Source organism: Scleropages formosus, chromosome 18 (assembly GCF_900964775.1).
Source record: "Scleropages formosus chromosome 18, fSclFor1.1, whole genome shotgun sequence".
Lineage (NCBI taxonomy): Eukaryota > Metazoa > Chordata > Actinopteri > Osteoglossiformes > Osteoglossidae > Scleropages > Scleropages formosus.
Window position 1 is genome coordinate 18,194,187 of NC_041823.1, and position 19,719 is coordinate 18,213,905.

At 44.8% G+C, this 19,719-nt stretch overlaps 2 protein-coding genes and 1 long non-coding RNA gene across 4 annotated transcripts; 1 reads left to right on the forward strand and 2 right to left on the reverse strand.

Moving 5' to 3' along the window:
* Window positions 1-38: 38 nt before the first annotated feature.
* Window positions 39-6,504, reverse strand: LOC108924181 (meiotic recombination protein REC8 homolog). The gene is made up of 18 exons (XM_018735397.2): window positions 6,375-6,504; window positions 5,651-5,719; window positions 5,348-5,490; window positions 4,780-4,855; window positions 4,416-4,536; window positions 4,169-4,235; window positions 4,005-4,066; window positions 3,833-3,920; window positions 3,324-3,405; window positions 2,926-3,088; window positions 2,598-2,717; window positions 2,269-2,335; window positions 1,925-2,043; window positions 1,695-1,743; window positions 1,356-1,425; window positions 972-1,079; window positions 751-857; window positions 39-596 (listed from the first exon to the last, which is right to left on the reverse strand). The coding sequence occupies exons 1-18, from the start codon at window positions 6,428-6,430 to the stop codon at window positions 511-513; spliced, it is 1,653 nt and encodes a 550-aa protein (XP_018590913.1). The 5' UTR covers window positions 6,431-6,504; the 3' UTR covers window positions 39-510.
* Window positions 6,505-10,234: 3,730 nt separating this feature from the next.
* On the reverse strand, window positions 10,235-13,658 carry LOC108924983 (uncharacterized). Its single transcript, XR_001965367.2, has 3 exons — window positions 13,581-13,658; window positions 12,734-12,924; window positions 10,235-10,944 (listed from the first exon to the last, which is right to left on the reverse strand). It is a non-coding gene; the product is annotated as an uncharacterized LOC108924983 (long non-coding RNA).
* Window positions 13,659-13,783: 125 nt separating this feature from the next.
* LOC108925039 (uncharacterized) lies at window positions 13,784-16,868 on the forward strand. Of its 2 annotated transcripts, none has more exons than XM_018736750.1 (5): window positions 13,784-14,010; window positions 14,201-14,533; window positions 15,592-15,882; window positions 16,285-16,397; window positions 16,576-16,868. In XM_018736750.1, the coding sequence occupies exons 1-4, from the start codon at window positions 13,962-13,964 to the stop codon at window positions 16,380-16,382; spliced, it is 771 nt and encodes a 256-aa protein (XP_018592266.1). In that variant the 5' UTR covers window positions 13,784-13,961; the 3' UTR covers window positions 16,383-16,397; window positions 16,576-16,868. The 2 variants fall into 2 exon arrangements, with proteins under 2 accessions (XP_018592266.1, XP_018592270.1); XM_018736754.1 differs by having other exon boundaries at window positions 16,330-16,397.
* The last annotated feature ends 2,851 nt before the right edge of the window (window positions 16,869-19,719 follow it).

Here is a 19,719-nt window from a genome sequence, read left to right on the forward strand (position 1 = left end):
TATAATATCGAATAAAACTCGCTCCAGGAGCTGCGGGACACCAAGCTCACAAGCTTATTAATAACCATTCGCAAACTCCAAATGTCACTGTTGGCTAACTGTGACTGTAAAGCAAAGCTGACAGCATTCAGTGGATGGGCTCATGCAGCTATTGTGTCGCTTATTCTTTATCACCATCATGAAGTGCAGAGCTCATCAAGGTAACCTGAACATACCCCAGAAGAATTAATACGGCGCACTACAGCAGCTTAAGAACTGAACAAAAAACTATGTCGAGAAACATTTCATCGGTACTGCCGTGCAAAAACACCGCCAGTAGCGGGGCCTCTGTAGTCATGGTTACGCAGAAAGTGTTGGTTGTAGGAAACTGGCATACAGCAAGTAAAAAAAAAATCCAGCCTGCTTACTAATCCTCGCTGAACATTCATAATGAAAAACATCGACCGCAGTTCCAGAGAACATCTGAACATCTTTCCACGGCGTCCCTGCACTGGTGTTTCGGCCCGTCTGTCACCCGTACAGCTCTCCCGGCGAGATGGTAATGGTGCTGTAAGGCTCTTCCTGGCGGGCTCTCAGTTTCCTTGCAGACAGCAGTTCTTTTGAACAAAATGCATAAGGATGTTATGGCATGATGCACTAAGAACTCCCAGATAGCAAACTGTTAATATGGTCATCACAGTACACACAGCCTACACGCTCAAGGTGTGCAATCTCTCTCTCTCTCTCTCTCTCTCTCTCTCTCTCTCTCACCCAGTAGCAAGAAGAATGACAAGGCCACAGTATATCGGTCAGCTGTAGGGGGCAGTAGCGAGTCAAAGGTTGCTTCCCCTTGCTGCTCCAGGGGCTCCTGTAGCTGCCTGAAGGGAAGTCAGGAAGCCAGAGGAAGCTCAGCCACTGAGGGTAAGAGCATGGGGCGGGACACACGCGCACAAGCGGCCAAGGATGGAGAAGAGTGAGAAAGCGACCCTTACTCCAGCAGGATCTCCGCATCCACTGCTTTCTCGGCCAACTCTCTGGCTGGCAGGGCAGCTGCCTCCTCCACAATGCTCACCAAGGGGGGGAGTTCAGCTATAGGAGACCTGCGCAAAGGGAACAACAAGGGGTCAGAGATGCCTCAACCGCCAGGCCCCATCATAGTAGCTCTGGCCTCCAGCCCAAAGCGGTTCCAAGCTGTCCCTCAAAAGCTCTGTGTCTCTCCATACTCCCTCTCCTTGCCCCTCATGTCTTTTGGTTCCCCTTCCTGTCCTGACACTTCAGATCCCTCTCTGACCTCGTCCATCTGCCTGTATTTAGGTCTACTTCCTGCTCGTCTCCCAGTCCCCTCTTGTATTCTCTGTGCTTCTCTGCTCTCTCACCCTCGACTCTCAGGGGGGACCAAGTGCGAAACGTCCCTGTCGGACACCTCCAGAAACAGCTCGGAGGGAACTGGAACAATAGCGACCATTTCAGCATTTCACCTTCACGTTGGCACAGCAAGAAAAACAGGCGAACCAGCAAAGATCGTAAAGCAGACTAACAATCGCAAGGCTTCGACTCGGCGCCTGCACTGGCTGTGGTTGCACCTTTCTCTTAGCTCTCCATGAAGGCACACTGGCAGCAGTGTGCGTTGCCATGGCGAGAGAAACGAACTCCCCGATCTATTGTGGAGCAGCACGGGGGCACAGAAGCGTAACTGTCACTCACGCGGCCCTCACCTGACACCTCACCCGGCACCAGCGCAGGCTCTGCCAGCTCTCTGGGTATCTGGAGACACAGAGAGAGTCATCTTTCTGTTTCAGTGTCACCTGGCCCTGTGCAGCTCCTGAGTGTGTTTCCGAGACGCCCTCGGGTACGGGCCAAGCAAGGCCGAGCAGGGACAAGCGGGGGCGTCGACACCGAGGGAAACACACAGACACCGGCAGAAATACACGTGGCGTGTTCTCACCTCTTTGGGGCTCGGTTCTTCTCTTTCCATCTCCAGCTCAACTTCCGGCTCCTCTGCTCGTCCTCTGAGGCCGACCGCTGCGGCCTGTTGCCACAGAGACAGGATGTCAGGGTGGAGAGCTGCGTGGGGAGAGAGATGCCAAAATCAGCATAAATGGAAGCAAGCAGGTTAAACAGCCCAGAAAGCACGCGTTCGGCCAGGTTTTGGAGCTCTGAGAAGGACTGAGCAAAGACAGAGTCCTTTTCTTCAGTCTGATGGGGTGTCTCTATGTCGTCCCTCGTGACAGCGAGGCCAAAGAAGGTACAGCTTCCACTGGATGTTAGCATTTCATCAGAGCCACTCACGTGTGCAGGGGTTGCTGAGGAGGGTGGCCGGAGGGACCCTCAAGCGAGAAGGAGGTTTCGCCAGCTCCTACGGCACATACAGACGTAGGGAAAGCCAAAGAGGTTAAGCACTGGGGTCCGAAGGCAGCGCCACAATGCAGAACTTCGCTCAATAAGTGAACTGCAATACGAGGCGAATATTCTGTTCGTTCTGTGAGAAAACCGACGGTTGTTGTTTCCGTCGCCATCGCGGCACGGATGTCAGTGTAAACTGCAGGCTGCGGTCAGGAGACAGAGGACGGCATGCCACAGAGTGATCATCCTGAGGTTGCAGCATGTCCGACGTGTACCAGTGGTTTGGTCTCCATCTGAGGGTTCTCTATCTGCTCCCGCAGGGCCTCCTGGGAGATCTGCGTTTGCTCATCGATGAACAGCAGCTGCCGTCTCCGCCTCCTCGGAGCCACTTGGATCTTCCGGGAAGAGGAGAGCGTAGGATACGGGGAAGGAATTACCGAGGTTGCACTCTTCACTTGCGTCACAGAACTGGGTCACTATACCGCCTTTCCTGACATGACAGAGGCATAGAGCTCATGCGCGGCAACACCACCGCCAACCCTCCTGGAGTCACCTGGGAAGCACCCTCTCCATCTCCCCCACCCTTTCCCTTTCCCTCCTTACGTCTCTCGGCTCCTCGGCCTCTCGTTCGGGTGGAGAAGGGGGCAAGGTGACGCGCGTGGGAGTCTTCTCCACGGGGACTGCAACCGGTACCTCCACGGGCAACCCCGTCTCTTCGTCCAGCAGCCACATGGTTTCCTCGTCCTCCGCAGCAGTAACTCTGAGCCTGTTCCAGAGAGACATGCTACTCCCTCCTTCTGTAACAACGTTCTCCTGAGGAACTTCACCGGAACATGGTTAACAATGTTCTGGCTTGAGATTCATCTCACGGCTAACATAAAGTTACAGGTCTCAGGAACATCTGCAATATATTTATGCAGAAGTGCAAGACTAGCGTTTGGATCCCTGGTGTTCCTGCTCTGGTTCATCAACAAAAGACCTTCTTCATCACGGAAACTCACCGCTCTGCGGAGACCACGGGGGCTGGCTCTTCCCTTGTTACTTCTGTTTCCATTTCCCGTACCAGCTCCCGTTCTTCCTCCTCTGAGACACACGTGAAAGTTCAAAAGCCTTGAAAGTTTTCCATCGCTTGAAGAACCGCTGTCACCCTTCACTCTGGCAGAGTGCCACTTGAACGTTAGATCTCCGGAACCCTTCCAATCAGAACAGTTGCACACTTCCAGCTTAAACTCTCAAGCCACATCTCACTTCCCTCAGTGTCAAGGGGGGATTAGTCCTCACGTCCAAAGCGCAGGGGACACACGTGATAGACCACTGCACTACTCTGAAAGAATGAACGTCAAATACGAAGTGGTGCAAACGTCCACCTCGATTCTACACCCATGGAATTCGGGTTCTCGCAATCTGGCAAACTTGAAAATGCAGTTACCCATTTGACAGGTAGAATGGGTTGAGAATGCTCTGCATTTTCACCGTTCCCTAGATCTCCGCCACAGACCCTCCCTCTTACCTCCGGGAAACTCATCCTGCTGCTCCATCAACATCTCTATTATGTCCATCTCCGTGGGTGTGACTTGCGGCAACTCCACCCCCTCAAACTGTAGGGAAGGCAGGGAACGCACAGACCATGTGCCAGGAGTAACATATGAATCTGTTACACAAACGTAAGATGATGGCACTACCTCAGCTTCAGGGACGGCAGCCGCTTCCGTGATTGTGATGGACTCAGGCGATGCAGTGATGCCTGCGCACGATAACCGTAAGCAGTCCACACTCTCCAAGAGTCAGAGTTGGAAAAGCAGGAGACCTATACCTATAAATGTGACGCTTTGATTTTAATCCTTACCATTCTCAGGAGCTGGAAGGACAGGCACAGGTGGTTCTGGGAAGGGCTCCTTCTCTAACTGCCACTGCTGTGGACAAATGAGCGAAAGACATAGCCGCCCATAACAGCACTAATGAAATTATGGTTATTAACCATTGTTTAGCTGATGTGTTTTTCCAAAGTGACTCACAGTGTTAAGATGGTATACTAAGACACAACTCGGCGCATGTGTTGCGTTATAATTCAGAACTGACTTGTATGTTAATACCTGTACCAGCGTGCTTGGACTTGGCAGCTCATACCCAGGGCCCATCATCCCAAAAAATGGGTCTTGTGCCCTCTCTGACTCCTCAAGGGTTGCCAAGACATCTGGAAGGATCAGAGCCATCCTGGTGGAGCACACACCACAGCATGCCAGTCATTTCACATGTGGTATCCTGTCACCCTTCATAGGGAGAAGCAGCAAGGAGGAGGCCAGAAGATTACCTCCCGAGAGCGAAGCCATTTCGGTAGCTCTAACTCAAATGAGGTTATGGTTAAGTTGTGGTTATTGCCGAAGTTGTACAATTGCCCAACCGTTACACTGGCAGTGCGGCAAAAAGAGCACCGTCTCCTGCAGCTCCTGCACTCACCTGTCGGGCTCCTCCAGGTCAATCCTCGCCTTCCTCTTGAAGCGAAGCAGTCGGTCGATGGTGTGCTGAATCTCTTCTGCAGATGAAGGCATTGCAGAAAAGTGAGCGCCCCCATGCTGACCACGCCGTAGCCCCATGATGTCTAGTACAGTGCAGTGTTGCTCGTCTGTGTGGGCCCAGCATGTGGGGACCAGTGCCGAGAATGCATTGACAGTACGGTATTCCTTCTCTCCATCTCTCAGTACCACAGTAATGTCACCAATGTTGTGAGGCATCAGTTGGCCGCATTGTGCTACAACGGCGCTCCGTGGTAAAGGAGACAGCGGTTTGACATGTGTGGCTGTACTTTTCAGAACCTCCTGCAGAACCTAGGATGAAACCAGACCCCTCCTGGCCTCCGATCACAAATGAAGAAGAACCAGTGAAGGAGGGCAGCTCATCCCAGCCTGTCCCTGTCCGAGATCGGTGTGAATGTGATCCTCCTCCGGTCCCCTGGTGTGCAAAGGATGCGTGAACAACGACCCAGCATGCACTTTTCTGGCAGTTCAGTCCGTGCTGCGTCCCTTACCCAGGAGGATGGCGCACTGGCGGTGGTACACAAGGATGACCCCATACTGCAACTGGGCTGAGAGGTACAGGGAAAAACGAGGGCGGGGCAATCCCGGCTGTATGGGCGGAGCTCGCACCAGCACATAATCCATGATGTCGTTACTGTCAATACACAAGAATGAATGAATGAATGAATGAATGAATGCAAACAATTTCTGTAATGGTTTGTCACCTCTTGGTTTAAAAAAAAACCGTTCACTTAAAGAGCTGAGCAGCGCTGCAAAACACTCTGGACGCACACACACACGGAGAGCTGTGTTACCATGTTCGGTGGATGTTCACACTGAGATAATCTCTGCGTGGTATTTTGATCCCCTTCGTCGCAGCCAACCTGCACAGCCAAGGCAATACAGAAAATCTGAAAGTAATATCACTCCCGGTATATGGCAGAAAACACACTCACAAGGACCGGTAGGGAATCATACATTGTGGGCCAAGGGTTGCAAACTGATCGGCAAAGTGAGTCACAGTATGTGATCAGGATGGGTGCACTTGTGACAGTCGGTAGTGGTGGGAGCTCCTGCCTTTAGACTCACAGGTTCAAGTCTCACCTCTGGCTATACCCTTGAGCAAGAAACTTACCCTGTTATTAAACAGGTGAATAATTGTAACCTCGATACTGTAAGTCACTTTGAGAAAAGCGTGAACGAGTGTCTCGCTAACGGCCCCAGTCCTCAAACTCCCCACACACGGATTACTATCACGCTCGAACAACAAAGAGCACGTTTAGCCCCTAGTAGAGGTGCCACGTGTTCGTAGTGCTGCGAGGCACGTGACGTGTGCGTGTCCATCCGTCTGTCCACTATTGCTGTTACAGTGTCATTTCTCCTCAGCATGTGGTGCGAAAAGCAAATTGCGCGAAAAAGTTAACGGCTGTAACTTCAGCCTGCACGATCCCAAATCCATCATTTTTCAATATGGACTATATTTATGTCCAGAACAAAATTATTGAAAAAAATTTGGCTTAAATTAAAATACAAACTTACCATATAATAGAGAAACGGCCAGTGTGTCGTTGTAAAACATTGGGATAATAAAACATATTTTTTTCCTGTCTGCAATTGATAAGTGATTTGTTCCAATCTTTTTTGCCTTGTCAGTCAGTGGTTTCAAATACGAAAGCCGAAAAAAAGTACTTATAAAAAGTAACGAAAATACACCTCATAAATACAAAAGTGTTGATTTTTAAAATTAATATTAAGAACGTTTTACAAATTTAGAGAAGAATCTTGGGGAAAATACGTTGAATTCCTCCTCAAAATCTCGTCGAAGGTTAAGTTACTCTAAATTAACTCAGCGGCAATATTGGGAATTAATAACACCCTCCTCCGTCGCGAGGCGGCATTGATACCCAATCAGGGCCAAGAACACCATGGAAACAAAGGGTCCAATCAAACGAAGCCTCCAAGGGCTTCCTGCGCGTTGAGTGGATACAGCGGGGATGATGTCACTCCCACATAGCGCTCCCGCTGAGCGCGAGAATGTATGTGACGCGCGAGCTCGAGTGAAGCTCAGCAGTTCATTAAGAGAGCTGGATAAACTGTGATGTTTCCTCCCATTGTCCACATTGTCCTTTGTTACTTGTTGTTCTTGTGGGCTTTCGCAAAGTACACGCTTTTTCGGGCGGCTTCCAAAACTCTCAAGTGGTATTAGTGCAGTGTAGTGTTAAAGCCGCGGCACCACAGCACTTTCCTTCAGTCAGTGTGTTGTGCGAACAGGCTCTTTATTTCGCTTTCGTTTCTGGGAAACTGGGAAACTGGGAAACTAGGAACTGCTTCGTAAGGGGCATGAACGTGTGATGGGTGGACACTCGGTATCAACAGAAGATCAGAATGTTGGGTCTTTTAGGAATTGCTGGGATAATCTTAATAATAGCGGATGGTAAGAGCGGGGTGGGAGTCACATATCTATCTATCTATCTATCTATCTATCTATCTATCGGTCTAGTGTACATACTGAACATCGGTATTAATTTGTAGTCCTGATGATCCACTTCCTAAGACTTCATTCTTCACACTTCATTCCAGCTGAGTCCTACAAAGTCCATAGAATGAAAGATACATTTTACACCTGTTTAAGACCGCAGGTGTTCACTTGTGCTGTGACAAATGTGTATTTGCCTAATACCTGGAGAACTACCAGAGGTGTGTAACATGTTGTAACGGCTTACTGGGAGTGGCATGTCCGAGTGGGAAAATGGGTTTAATGTAAATAGTTGAGAATTGCGGGTGAAATGTGAATTAGTTGTTCAAGCGCTGTGGGGGATCACGGGGAATATAAGGGGCCGAGTGTCTGTTGCCCGGTGCGAGGGGGAAGAAGGAAAGCCTGAGAGGTGTCTAGCAGGCTGGCTTAAGGTGCAGGTCATGCAGTGTTTTAGTTGGTTTGATGGATTTAATTCACTTTTATTCTTGGTATTTTAGTAGGGGGGTGCGTTGGTGTGGTGGCGCAGTGGGCTTGACCAGGTCCTGCTCTCTGGTGGGTCTAGGGTTTGAGTTCTGCTTGAGGTGCCTTGCGGTGGACTGGCGTTCCGTCCTGGGTGTCTCCCCTCCCCCTGCAGTCTCATGCCCTGTTTTGCTGGGTTAGGCTCCGGGCTCCCCGCAACCCCGCATGGGACATACGGTTTCAGAAAATGTGTGTGTGTGTATTTTAGTATTGGCATAACAGTTTTTAGAATCTACTTATTTATTGAATAAAGATTTTAAAGGGCGGAAATGATGAATGGAAAAATTTTACCTGTCGAGCTGGACAGTTTGTGGTACCAGACATGTTTAGTGTTCTGGTAATCCATTCTGATCCGGAAATAATATATAAAGAGGGTACAGGTGGTTGAGGAAAAGGGTTCCGCCTATACCTATTGCTGTGTGCCGGTGTTCCAATACACTTCCCTAATGACCGATGTCTGCACCTCCATCTTCAGCCCATTCAAACCCTGAACTCAGCGCGCTACAATGTGTTTACTTTGAAACTTTAACACCTGAATAAACTAGGTGGCCCCATTCCTCAAACTTCCATCATCAGGCAGCTTTGAGGAATGGGGCCACCCAGGTGTTCAGGTGTTAAAGTAAACACACTGTAGCGTGCTGAGCTCGGGGTTCGAGTGGGCCGAAGAAAGAGGGGCAGATACCGGTCATTACAAGGACCAAGGACACTACAGCTGAAGTTGAATACGGGGAATATAAGTTGCAAACTTTGGGTCCAAAGGCAGTAGTTCCAACTACTCTGCTACCAGCAACTCCAACAAGTGCACAATGTTGTCCGGGACGCAAACTGCCATCGTGAGAAAAACGCAATCAGCCACCCAGCACGGCTGGGAGTGGTGTGCGTTTCAAGTATTTCATACAGGTTGCTCAAGATGGCACTCTGGACTCTGTACATGACACGCACACTCGGTTCTCTCCGTCAGCCCAGGCCGTGGAGCACCTGAGCATCTCTCTCCACTGCACAGCCGGGTCCGCATCCCTCTTTCTGCGGTCCGCGCACCATCTCTACCTCGCGCTTCGGCCCCCCGCCACCTGTCTGCTTCAGGCCATGCAAGACCATCTCTCGAGGCTCTACGGAGGAAGAGCCATACCGCGCGACATCCCCTGGGTGCAGAACAGCGCTCATGATCTTGAGGAGTGTGTCTTCCAGCTCCTCCACTCGGCATTGCTGCTGGCTGCAGCACTCCTGCACTTCCTCCTGGGGGCGCTCTACTCTCTTATATCATTTGCACACTCCGGGCACACGATGTTTGCACAGGGATGCATAGTGATATTTTGCTGCATAAGCATGGAGTTGGCATTATGTTATTATAAGCTCGTGCATCATATTTCCTACTTGACCTAAATCATGCTGTCTGGCGTCCTCCAGTACTGCGCGCAAAACTGCCGACTAATACAGATCCTGCTGTCTTTCTCTCGGAAGAACACCGACAGTTATATATCTGAGGTGTTTGGTTGTTTTTTGTATAACGGTTTATGGTTATAATAACCAAACAAACACAAAACAAAGATATCGGAACGTGTGTGTTCAATAACAATCTAGGACAGTTCATTATCATCACCTCAGGCAACACATTACATTATTTTACATTATTCTTTACACCTTTCTATCGTAGATTACTGCACAGCCTATACACACCCGTGCATAAATTAATGAAAATACTTAAAATACATACAGTATATATGGTCTTTTTATATTCTTAATTTTAAAACGTCACACGCGATCTACTTTAATGAGCAAATGACATGTTAAATTGTAACTGTTTAGACGAAAAATGACAAATCCCCTAGTTATGTATAATTTGACTTAATTTGAAATTATTATTCTCCCCTATTGCCAACAATGACTTACCCATCTGTGGTTCTTCCGATTTACATTGATTTATATGGAATAGATGATGCTGAAAGCAGATGGGTTTAACACTAAACGCGCTTTCATCTCCGTTTAACATCAGAATTAAAGGTTCTCGCAAATGTCGAAAAGGGACAGTTCCTCTAGTTCCTGAGCCTGATTTGAGAAAAAGGGTCCGAGAGGAATGGTTAAGTCAGCACCATATAACAATGTTTCCTTATGTTACAGAAGCAATCGCAAATTCAGAGTCAACGCCCACACACACACAAACACACACCATCTGAAACCACTTGTCCCATACAGGGTCGCGGGGAGCCGGAGCCTAACCCGGCAACACAGGACATAAAGCCGGAGGGGGAGGGGACACACCCAGGACGGGACCCCAGTCCATCGCAAGGCACCCTAAGCAGGACTCGAACCCCAGACCCACCGGAGAGCAGGACCCGGTTCAACCCACTGCAACCCCCCCCAGACTCACCTTATCGGTTACAAATTGCAATTATGATATTTAAAATCCTCCGTGAAGGTAACCAAGTCTCCTTTGAGCTGAGGAAGGGCAACTTTACAGGAGAAATGTTCTGAAAGTAAAACCGCACACAGGAACGAATATATACAGTATATATACAGTATACAGCAGCAAAATACGAGTATAGAGTATCGAGTATCAGTGCAAGAGCGACCCTTTGCTGTCATATGACACAACCCTAACACTTAAATCTGGTTGCATTCATCCAGGACAGTGTGTGTTAAAGACGCTAACAACGACTACATCAACTGTACAAAGACACATTCTTGGAATAAATGTGTGCAGCTACAATATCACGGCGGCCCGTGCAATACTGTATTTAACAGAGCTCGTCGGAGTACATGGATATGTTCACTGCAGTAACTTTGCTATTTTGCCATATTTGAAATATTAAATGCGGAAATTTTCTCATGCATCATTCGCTAGCGGTGTTAAGTGGCTAGATGAGAAACAGTTTGTGATGAGGTGTGGGAAGGGAGTGGGAGCTACAAGCTGGAGGTAGCATGAAAGAGGAGGGAGGGGACCCCACACGCTGCTGGGTCACGCGGCTCCCTTGTGGTCTAAAAAAAAGCTATTTGAATTCAACATTTTTGTGCAATATATGAAATATATTATAAGGGGTCTTGAAGGTGCTTCAGAGCCTTGGAGGCTGGTCCCCAGCAGGCGATGATGAGGTAAAACCCCTCCAAGGCTTCAAGCTGGTGGTGAAGAGAGGATGCGGGAAAATAGAAATTATGAAAGGGCAAAGAGTAAAGTTTATGAAATTCATTAAACATGATTAAACATAGTCCAGAGGACATTATTAAAACCCAGTTTGAAATTCCACAAAATCATCATCAAAATTGGAACTCCCAAAAAAAAAAAATCCCTTTCAAACATATACATAATAAACATACATAACTTTGTTCCATATCCTCAAGGCTTCTGCTCAACACTAGAGTCTGCTAGATGGAAGATCGGGGTACAATGACGACTGAGGACGCCCTGAATTTTACATTTACATTTAAATGTATTCATTTCGCAGACACTTTTCTCCAAAGCGACGTACTTTGTACCATACTGCAAAATATAGTGAAAACCTAATTTTATTACCGCCACAGGGCACGTGAACTGTAAGTTTATTACAGCCCAGTTCCAGCCTTATCCCCGTTATTGATGCTGCACCCTTCATCGAAGTATTTACCCTGAAATAATAAAGTATATCTTACTGTATATTAATCAAATATTGTACTTTGGCTAAAAACGTTGGTTAAAAGAAATTAACAGCGTTCGTACGTATGCTGTGGATTTTGATGCCACTTCTCTACTCTGGTTTTACCGTTTCCGACACCTTGATGTAAATAAAATCAGCGGATTTATCGAACCCTACCGCCGGGTATTTTTTTTCTCAAACTCTAAAAAGGCATGCGCATGTATAAACAGCGTGAGAAAATTCCGGGGAAAAAAGACTGAAATCTAGTTTTATGGCGCAAATCCAGATTTGCCGCAAATCAACATCGCATCAAAACAAATCAAATTTTACTTTCGCTCCACCGCCGGTGAGGAGCGAGCGCAGTTTTGTCTTTTCTCGCGTTTCTTAATTAGATCGTACAACATAATTTTCACCAGTGAAACGTTCACTTTTTCACGCCACAGCCGATGCTGTTTTATTTAGGACAAGACAAGAGTGTGTGATTAAACTGCAATGCATTTAACTGGGATTCGAGACAGTCTCCAAAATACACGGAGCAAAAGCCCTCTCTAAATACCCTACAGAAATCAACCCGGTGAATCACCGGGTGATGGAGCGGCGTCCCGTCCTGTCCAGTGTCCCCCCCCCCCCCCCCCCCCCCCCCCTAAACTCGGACCCTGTCCTGTAGACATATAGTCTTCAGATCGCCGGGACCCTGACAAGGACAAGCGCTTAATGAAAGTGGGCGAATGAGCGAGTGAGAAATCAGTGCGTCCGAGCGCACGGAGTCCGGACGCACTGACACTCACGCGACAAACTTTTCAGCGCGCGCTTTAAGTCGACGTTAGACTTTTTACTCAAATCATTTGATTGCAACAACCTTTCGGAAACCCGGCAAATTACGTGCTTTAACCCATAACGCGCAGACAATACGAATATGCGCGATATTCATCACACGTGTAGGCTAAAGCAAGGCTCCGTAAAAGAGATGAATAGATACGTGTTTCCTCATTTCGCTTTTTTTTTTTCTTGCGGAAAAGGGAGGTTTAAACAGAACATTCACAGTAAAACTTCTCGATTGTCGCCATGCTCATCCAGCGCGAATGTAAAACCGTTACTTTGACCTCAAATTCTCACTTGTAGCCGCTCATCATGTTCTCAAATTCTCTTCATTGGTGCGTTTATGCCTGTGTTCAAGCGCTCCATAAAATAAACTGAGCTGAAGTTTAACTAGCAGCAGTGGGTTAATAAAATAACCATTTTCCCAAAAAGACGGCTGCCGACTTCAGGAGTTTCCTCCAGTCTGGAATCATTACCTTTGCTAGTATTGCCGTCTCAGCTCTTGCGCTGCTGTTAAACGTTGCCGTTTTCCTTCGGAGATAGTGCGCGCGCGCGCGTGCGTGCGTGCGTGCGTGCGTGGTGTCTCCCGTCTCCTCGACGCTCCCTTCGCCACCTGCGCGTCTCATCTGTCCGCCTGTTCTCTTCGCTCACTTGTCGTCTCTTACCGCTGCACTTAGGGGCGTAGAGAGGAGTTATGGGCCCCCGGAAGAACATCACGCGCCCAAAACCCCCCATTTTCAATAAAATGCAATAATACTAAAATTAATAAAGTAAATTCGTGAAGGCATCCAATTTTGAAAAACTGATTTCAGGGCGTCACTAACTTGCTGTCGGGGTTCGCTTGATGGAAATCGCTGCAATAATACAGAATTAAACGGTTCACACTTGTGGGCCCTTGAAATCTAGAATGAACCGCGGCCTCGCTGCTCTGTCTAACGTGTTCATACGTGGAGAAACCCGGCACTCTTCTATAATAATAATAATAATAATAATAATAATAATAACATGGATGTATGATTTGCTTCTTTTAATGCACTTCTACTGTATTTATAATGAACACTTACAAGTAATATAATAATAACATAAAAGAGAGTGACTGTATATATTTCAACAAGACCTTCAAACTGTACATGACATGATCATATACGTATGTATCGCCCGCGGACTTTGGAAACCACAGGTATCTGTAAACACTCATCTCGACTCGACCCGGCCGCGTCTGCACTCTGGCTAAAAAAGGAAACGTACACCGACCGACCGCTGTACTCGAACCACATCGAACCCCTTCAACCGCAACCATGGAAACGGAAAACTCTCTCGCACCCGCGGTTCTGCATCCGCGCGTCTAAGGTACTTTTCCGTCTCGTGCAGAAGGGCGTTTCACGCGCTGCCCGCGCGCGCTGTCCGCCTCGCGCCCGCGTCGGGCGAGTGGGAGGAGCGTCGTGTTCCAGAGGCGGGACCGGCGTCTTTACCTCCTTTTTTTACCGCAGTTCTGAGCTAAGTGCAAAACTAGGCATAGAGGACGAAATAAAAGACGTGGGTTTTTATCGCAGCCTTATGCATGCAGCAAAAATAATCAGTGCCAGAGCGTTTCATACTTTTCTTTAAGTATAAATTAAGTATTTTAAATCTTTATGAGCTGCGAATTGCTGAGCACAAAATCTTAATGTATTTACGTAACTGCCAAATAGTATTTTTCTAAATATGGTTTTGTTTTGGCTCGCTTGGTCCATCATCGTCGTTCTAAACGCTCGTAAGTGGTCAACCTCAGTTCATACTGATTAGAACATAGTTTTTTTTCTGCTGCTGCTGATGATAATTGATTTTATTTATTAATTAAAATGATCATTTTGATGCTTATGGTTACGATTTGTAAATATTGTTATTGTTTTTAATCGAAACCTCTTGGTGTGTTTTTATGTGTGTCTGTATGTGATTCGCAGGTGTTTCCAAAGGGCTGTCAATCCCCTTCCCGGTCACTTTCGGAAGCCCTGGGGACAATGTGACCATCTACAGTAATTTCAGAGCGATTTACAGGTCTTTCTTGAGTGTTAGCTGGTACCGTGTGAAGCCGGATGGAGGGATGGAGCACAAAATGTACTTCAGCTCTTATAGCTCCCAGTACGGCCGGTACAGAGGAACACTGCCCCAGAACTCCCCCAATGTCAGTCTGACAATCTACAATGTGACAGCAGAAGATTCTGGCCAATACTTCCCAGTGGTGCTCAACAGCATGAGATTCTCACCTGGGACCATGGCAGTTCTGTCCATAACAGGTAAGTAACAGAAACATCTCGCCAGGCATTGTGGGGGGCCAAAACGAGTAGTGACAGTACTTGGAGGATCCGACCGGTACAGTGACACAATGGTGGGGACACGTGGGACGTGGGGGGACACGTCCATACGTGACCCTTCTCCTTGGTATTCCTGTGCGCACCCTTTCATTGAAAACCAACTTCATGAGTGTTGGGCTGTTTGGAGAAATTGTCGGAATTCGTGGCAAAAAATCTGTCAAATGCACTGTAAATCTGGGCTGAAAGGAACTCATCCTAGATGAAAACAGAGCACGACACAAACACACACTCCGTGTAGTTGGTTTGAAAGACAGCCTTGGTATGACATATTCTTCTAACAAACAGGAAAACCCAAAACAGACCAACAGCAGTGATGTGTGTGATCTATCTGCGAGTCACATCTCCATTTACGTTCCTAATAAAGTGAACGACCAAAACTATGAAAACAATGATTTGCGTATTCCAGATGTGAATGGCGTAGTAGTAAAGTTCATAGTAAAATCAAACATCAAAAACAATGAAATTGAAACATTAAAGAATGGGAAGAATAACAGAAATCGTGATTTGTGAAATGTGACTATGAATGGTTCTTAGATAATTACAAAAGACATAATGGTCTTAGATTGAACCTGAGTAACATGACATGACATGTGATTGTCCCATAGGTTACTTTTAACATAGCATTTTTAGTATCTTTAAAATGTCTTTAAAAATTAACTGACACGTAAAGGAACATCTCATATCACATCCCTGGAATTTAAAAAATGTGCAATAAAAATGCGTCTTCTGGCCCAACCGACTGAAAAAATCTGAGAACACGAACCTCTGATCTAGTTTTATACTGGACAGCTACAGAAATAATTTCATTGCTCTTCATATTTAACATCTGATATTTAGTCATGTACCGTAAAGTTGCACAAAATGATTTAAGTGTTCAGTTCAGAATGTCTCGTTTGCTGTCAGTGAAAATGTTGTAAATTGTTGCCTATTGAAGTTGACTAATTAAAAATTTCGCTTTCCAATTTGTCTCATTGCCTCAGATCGCAAGGAAAAACCAACTCTCCGTGTGTTTGTGAGTCAAAAGTCAGACAACAGGACAGATATTCTCTGCGAACTGAGAGGACAAGGGCCGGACCGGACAGGCCCCGAGTGGGAAACAGAGGGCATTTCTGGAGCAGAAATCAAAACGGGAGAAGCCATAGATTACAGTGGTGTATTTACCAGAATATCCATCCTCTCTGTTTCCTCGAATAGCGGGCCTCTTACTGTAACATGTGTAAATCAAAAAAACACGCCCACGATCAGAAGAAGTATAATAATCCGGCAGAAAGGTAAGGATATATAATTAGTTCTTTTTACGTACTTTCTAACATTCACCTCTCTTAATTTTCTAGTATTTATATAATTATTCGATTACTTATTATATAAATCTAATGCTAGGCCTGTTCTAAAGCCATGTTTTCAGTATAGTCATATTTCTTCGTATTATAAGTCCTGTTCTGTCAAGACTGTTTAAAAATGTTTCCGTATTCTACATTAAATATTACATATACCTAATGTACTTACCGCAACACTTCCATCAGCGGCACACTTTCGCTGTACCTTAACTAAAATTTTAAAGTGGTTGTTCTGTTTTCAAGAAAATGGTGAAAATGCAAATACTGTGTCACAAAATGAATGAATCTGTCCATCAGTTTCGGTCACCTTCCTGTAAAGACTGAATGTTGTTTCAGATGATGTCTTTTCCTGGCTGCTGTACCTGTTTCCTCTGTGTTCAGTGCTGATTCTAGCAACCATAATTAGTGCGGTGCAGGTCTGCTGGAGAAATTGAGCACACACATTATTGGTAAGAGAATCAATAACCCTACTACCTTTCACAAACCTTTCAGCAATTTTTTAACCTGTGTATTTGTAAATTTGTTCTTGTCATATAGTCAAGAACTTTGCTTTTCTGTACTTACCAGGATTAATACCGATGACATTGTGACATAACAGCAGTTGTGCTTCTGTCCTTTCTCCTACAGATTCCTCATGAGATGCTGCAACTGAAGGAAACGTAGACATGAACTTGATCTCTTCTGAAGCATTTATGTCTCAGTTTTCTGTTTTTAAGAACCATTTTATGTTCTGTAATGAATGATTGTCATATAAAGATATTCAGTGAGTTTTAAGTTCTCTGGCTCTGGATCTCAAGGAGCTGCAGAACACGGTGTTGTAGCTGGAGATGCTGGTACACGAAGCAGCTACTAAAAATTTGTATTGAAAATTAAATCAGTTGTGAATGTATTTTAGTAGAACTGTACTTCATATAAAGAATAATCTGATTAATCATATTTAGTGTTTTGTCGGTTTTTAAGATTTGTACTTATTTAATTAATTGATTTTTGCTTTAAATTATAAGCCACACCATGTCTACAATTGTTTATAATGTAATTGTAATAAATAAATAAATAATTGTTTATGTATTTTGTTTTCGTCAGCTTGTGAAACAAAAAAATCTTTTGTATTGTTTTACCATGTGTCTTCCGTCTTGTCAGAGCTAAAAGAAAAGTTACAAATGTCTCTAGTTCAGGAATCGAATATATAATTAGTGTATTATAGAAGGACATCTTGGAATTTAAGAATCTTGTAAAAAGTAAATGCACGTTTCAGATTTAAATTTACAAATCAAATTTATAATACAGATGAAACGGAATACAGTCTCAGAATAGTCTAGTACAAATGATTTGCTAGAGAAACAAGCTTGCATGCCCAGCTTGCATAGCTTGAGTTACAGTGAAACATAGTACACAGCAGCACCTAGAGAGGGGAAGAGGATATGTATTAGATCCCTGCTCCGTCTTTGTGCAGTTTGGATGTTCTCCTCGTGTTCACAAGAATTTTCTCCCACAGTCTAAAGACATGTGCATCAAGTGATGAATAAACTGCTGCTAGTATGTGAACATGCTGTTCAAATGTATAGATGAGTAATTGCTTGAGTGTACTAGAGCGTGCATGGCATTGTAAGTCACCTTGCATGAAAAGATGTCTGATAAATATTACATTGTATTAATTTTACGCTACTTCCATGAAGAAGGTTAGATGAATGCGATGTATACTGTATATAAGAGTATGGTCACTGGAATATAAAATAACTGTATGCAAATTTTATTTTGACCACTTTTTTTGAAAACAAGAAACAGAAATTGCCAAATTTGAAAACCCTTACTGCTAATTGTAATAACACACTGTTTCACTATATTAAGCCAAAAGTTCATTTTTATTAAATTCACTGGTATGAGAAATAAATGGATCATGTCTTGTTAGTTCCTTTGGAAATAGCACAAAAATACCTCTCTCTGAGGTACTACAGCATGGATGAGACATTCCAGAAAAAGATTCAAAATTAATATAAACATCATTCCAAAGCCAGAAATATTACTATAGAGATGCACAAATAAAGGGAAGCATATAAGACTAATTGTAAAGTTAGTGAAAATCCCTTGGTGCTCAGCACAATTCATTGTACAAAAGGAGAATTACAAACAAGTAGTAATAGCAAAAGTGGAATTACAGCAAATGCTGGCCAAATGTAATATTTTAATGAAAAAAAAACTGTGGCTGTAATAGAAGTTAATGTTAAGGCATTCTGCAAAAAGATCTTCACACTGGGTGAGTAAAGAAGGAGCACTGGCTAAAAAGAGAGCAAAAATTCATCTAGAATACACTGCGGAGACGTGGCAGAAAGCAAAGTAGCATAAATGGTACATATCAAACACTGAACACCAGGAAGGTAACATCAGTCTACTAGTATTTATGGAGGTGGAAGTGTTATGCTATGGGGATGTTTTTCAGTGGAAGGGACTGGCAGTCTTGTTAGAACTGATGGGAAGAAGAATGATGCACATTACTGACAGTTAAAAACCTGCTGCCCTACAGCAAAAAAACTGAATTGGAAAGGACGTTTGTGTTTCGGGAAGACAACGACCAAAAGCTCACTGCAAGTGCAGTGCTGAACTTGGTTTAAACAAGGAAAAATATGTCCAGAGGTAGCGCAACCAGAGTACTGACCTTTATCACACAGAACATTCATAGCAAGATCTTCGATTTAGCAATCCATTAACACTTTGCAAAAGTCCTGACCACACCTGAGCAAGTTTTGTAATGGGTGAAAAGTGCTTGTCTGATTGTGTAAACTTAGTAAAGACTTTCTCGTGAAAGACTACTAGTTGTAGCAACTGCCGGAGATATTTCAATCTATTACTGAAAGAAGCGGGGCTACTTGATAATAATTCCGTTTGCAACATTTATGTTATGCTTTGATATGCTATTATTTTTTATTGGCTTATGAAAACTGATATATGACAAATTAAACAGTAAAAAATCAGAGCTGTGAAATTTGTAAGTGTGATAAGAAGGGTTACAGTTGGATGCTATTCATTTCACTGAAAGTGCAAATGAAATATATGCATGCGCACAAATATATTGTAATATGTTACAATGTAACATAATAAAATATCATATAATGCTCCTTTATAAAGTAGCCTTTTTTCGTTCTTGTAACTTCTGGATGTAAAGTATGGCGACCCCACTTGCAGAGTGTCTTCACAAATGTACTGTGCAATTGTACTGCGAAATACCTATAGAGCAAGACTTGGAAAGAAGTGAGTAACTAAGATTTGCAAGGGAATGCAATGGAAAGTTGATTAAGAATCTGGAACCTTGCCTCAGTTGTCTGCTCCTTTTCTGCATGTCTGATTACTACATTTTGAACAAGTGCACGGGTTTGAATTAGTGGGACTGAATGGTGCTCCTATGCTCACTTGCTATATTGTCCTCATGGGTCGTGACAGTTCTGTTGAAATAACATTTAAATGTTATAGAATGCTTCAGAAGCAACGAACATACACTAAGTAATTGAAAATAATTCAGTTTTGATAACTTGTCGCACCTGAAAAAGACCTCCAGCCCACTGCATATCTACAGGACTTTCATATTTACATCAACAATATGTGTATGTGTAAACAACAGGTCGCTTGTGGTTGAATTTGATATATTGTTTTCACAAAGACAGCGTCTCAAAAACCACATAGACGTTGATTTTGGGTAGCTGGAAATTGTCATGGGGCAAACAGCTCTTTTGTGTTCGAGGTCAGTTAGGTGCGGTTGCTCAGAGAACGTGAAACGGA

Coding starts and splice junctions, on each gene's coding strand:
- LOC108924181 (XM_018735397.2), bottom strand. CDS start 6,430: ATGTTTTATTATCCCAATGTTTTACAACGACACACTGGCCGTTTCTCT. Junction 5,491..5,650: donor GTGAACATCCACCGAACATG/GTAACACAGCTC, acceptor GTGTATTGACAG/TAACGACATCATGGATTATG. Junction 4,236..4,415: donor GTCCAAGCACGCTGGTACAG/GTATTAACATAC, acceptor ATTTGTCCACAG/CAGTGGCAGTTAGAGAAGGA.
- LOC108925039 (XM_018736750.1), top strand. CDS start 13,962: ATGGTTTTGTTTTGGCTCGCTTGGTCCATCATCGTCGTTCTAAACGCT. Junction 14,011..14,200: donor CATCGTCGTTCTAAACGCTC/GTAAGTGGTCAA, acceptor TGTGATTCGCAG/GTGTTTCCAAAGGGCTGTCA. Junction 14,534..15,591: donor GGCAGTTCTGTCCATAACAG/GTAAGTAACAGA, acceptor TCATTGCCTCAG/ATCGCAAGGAAAAACCAACT.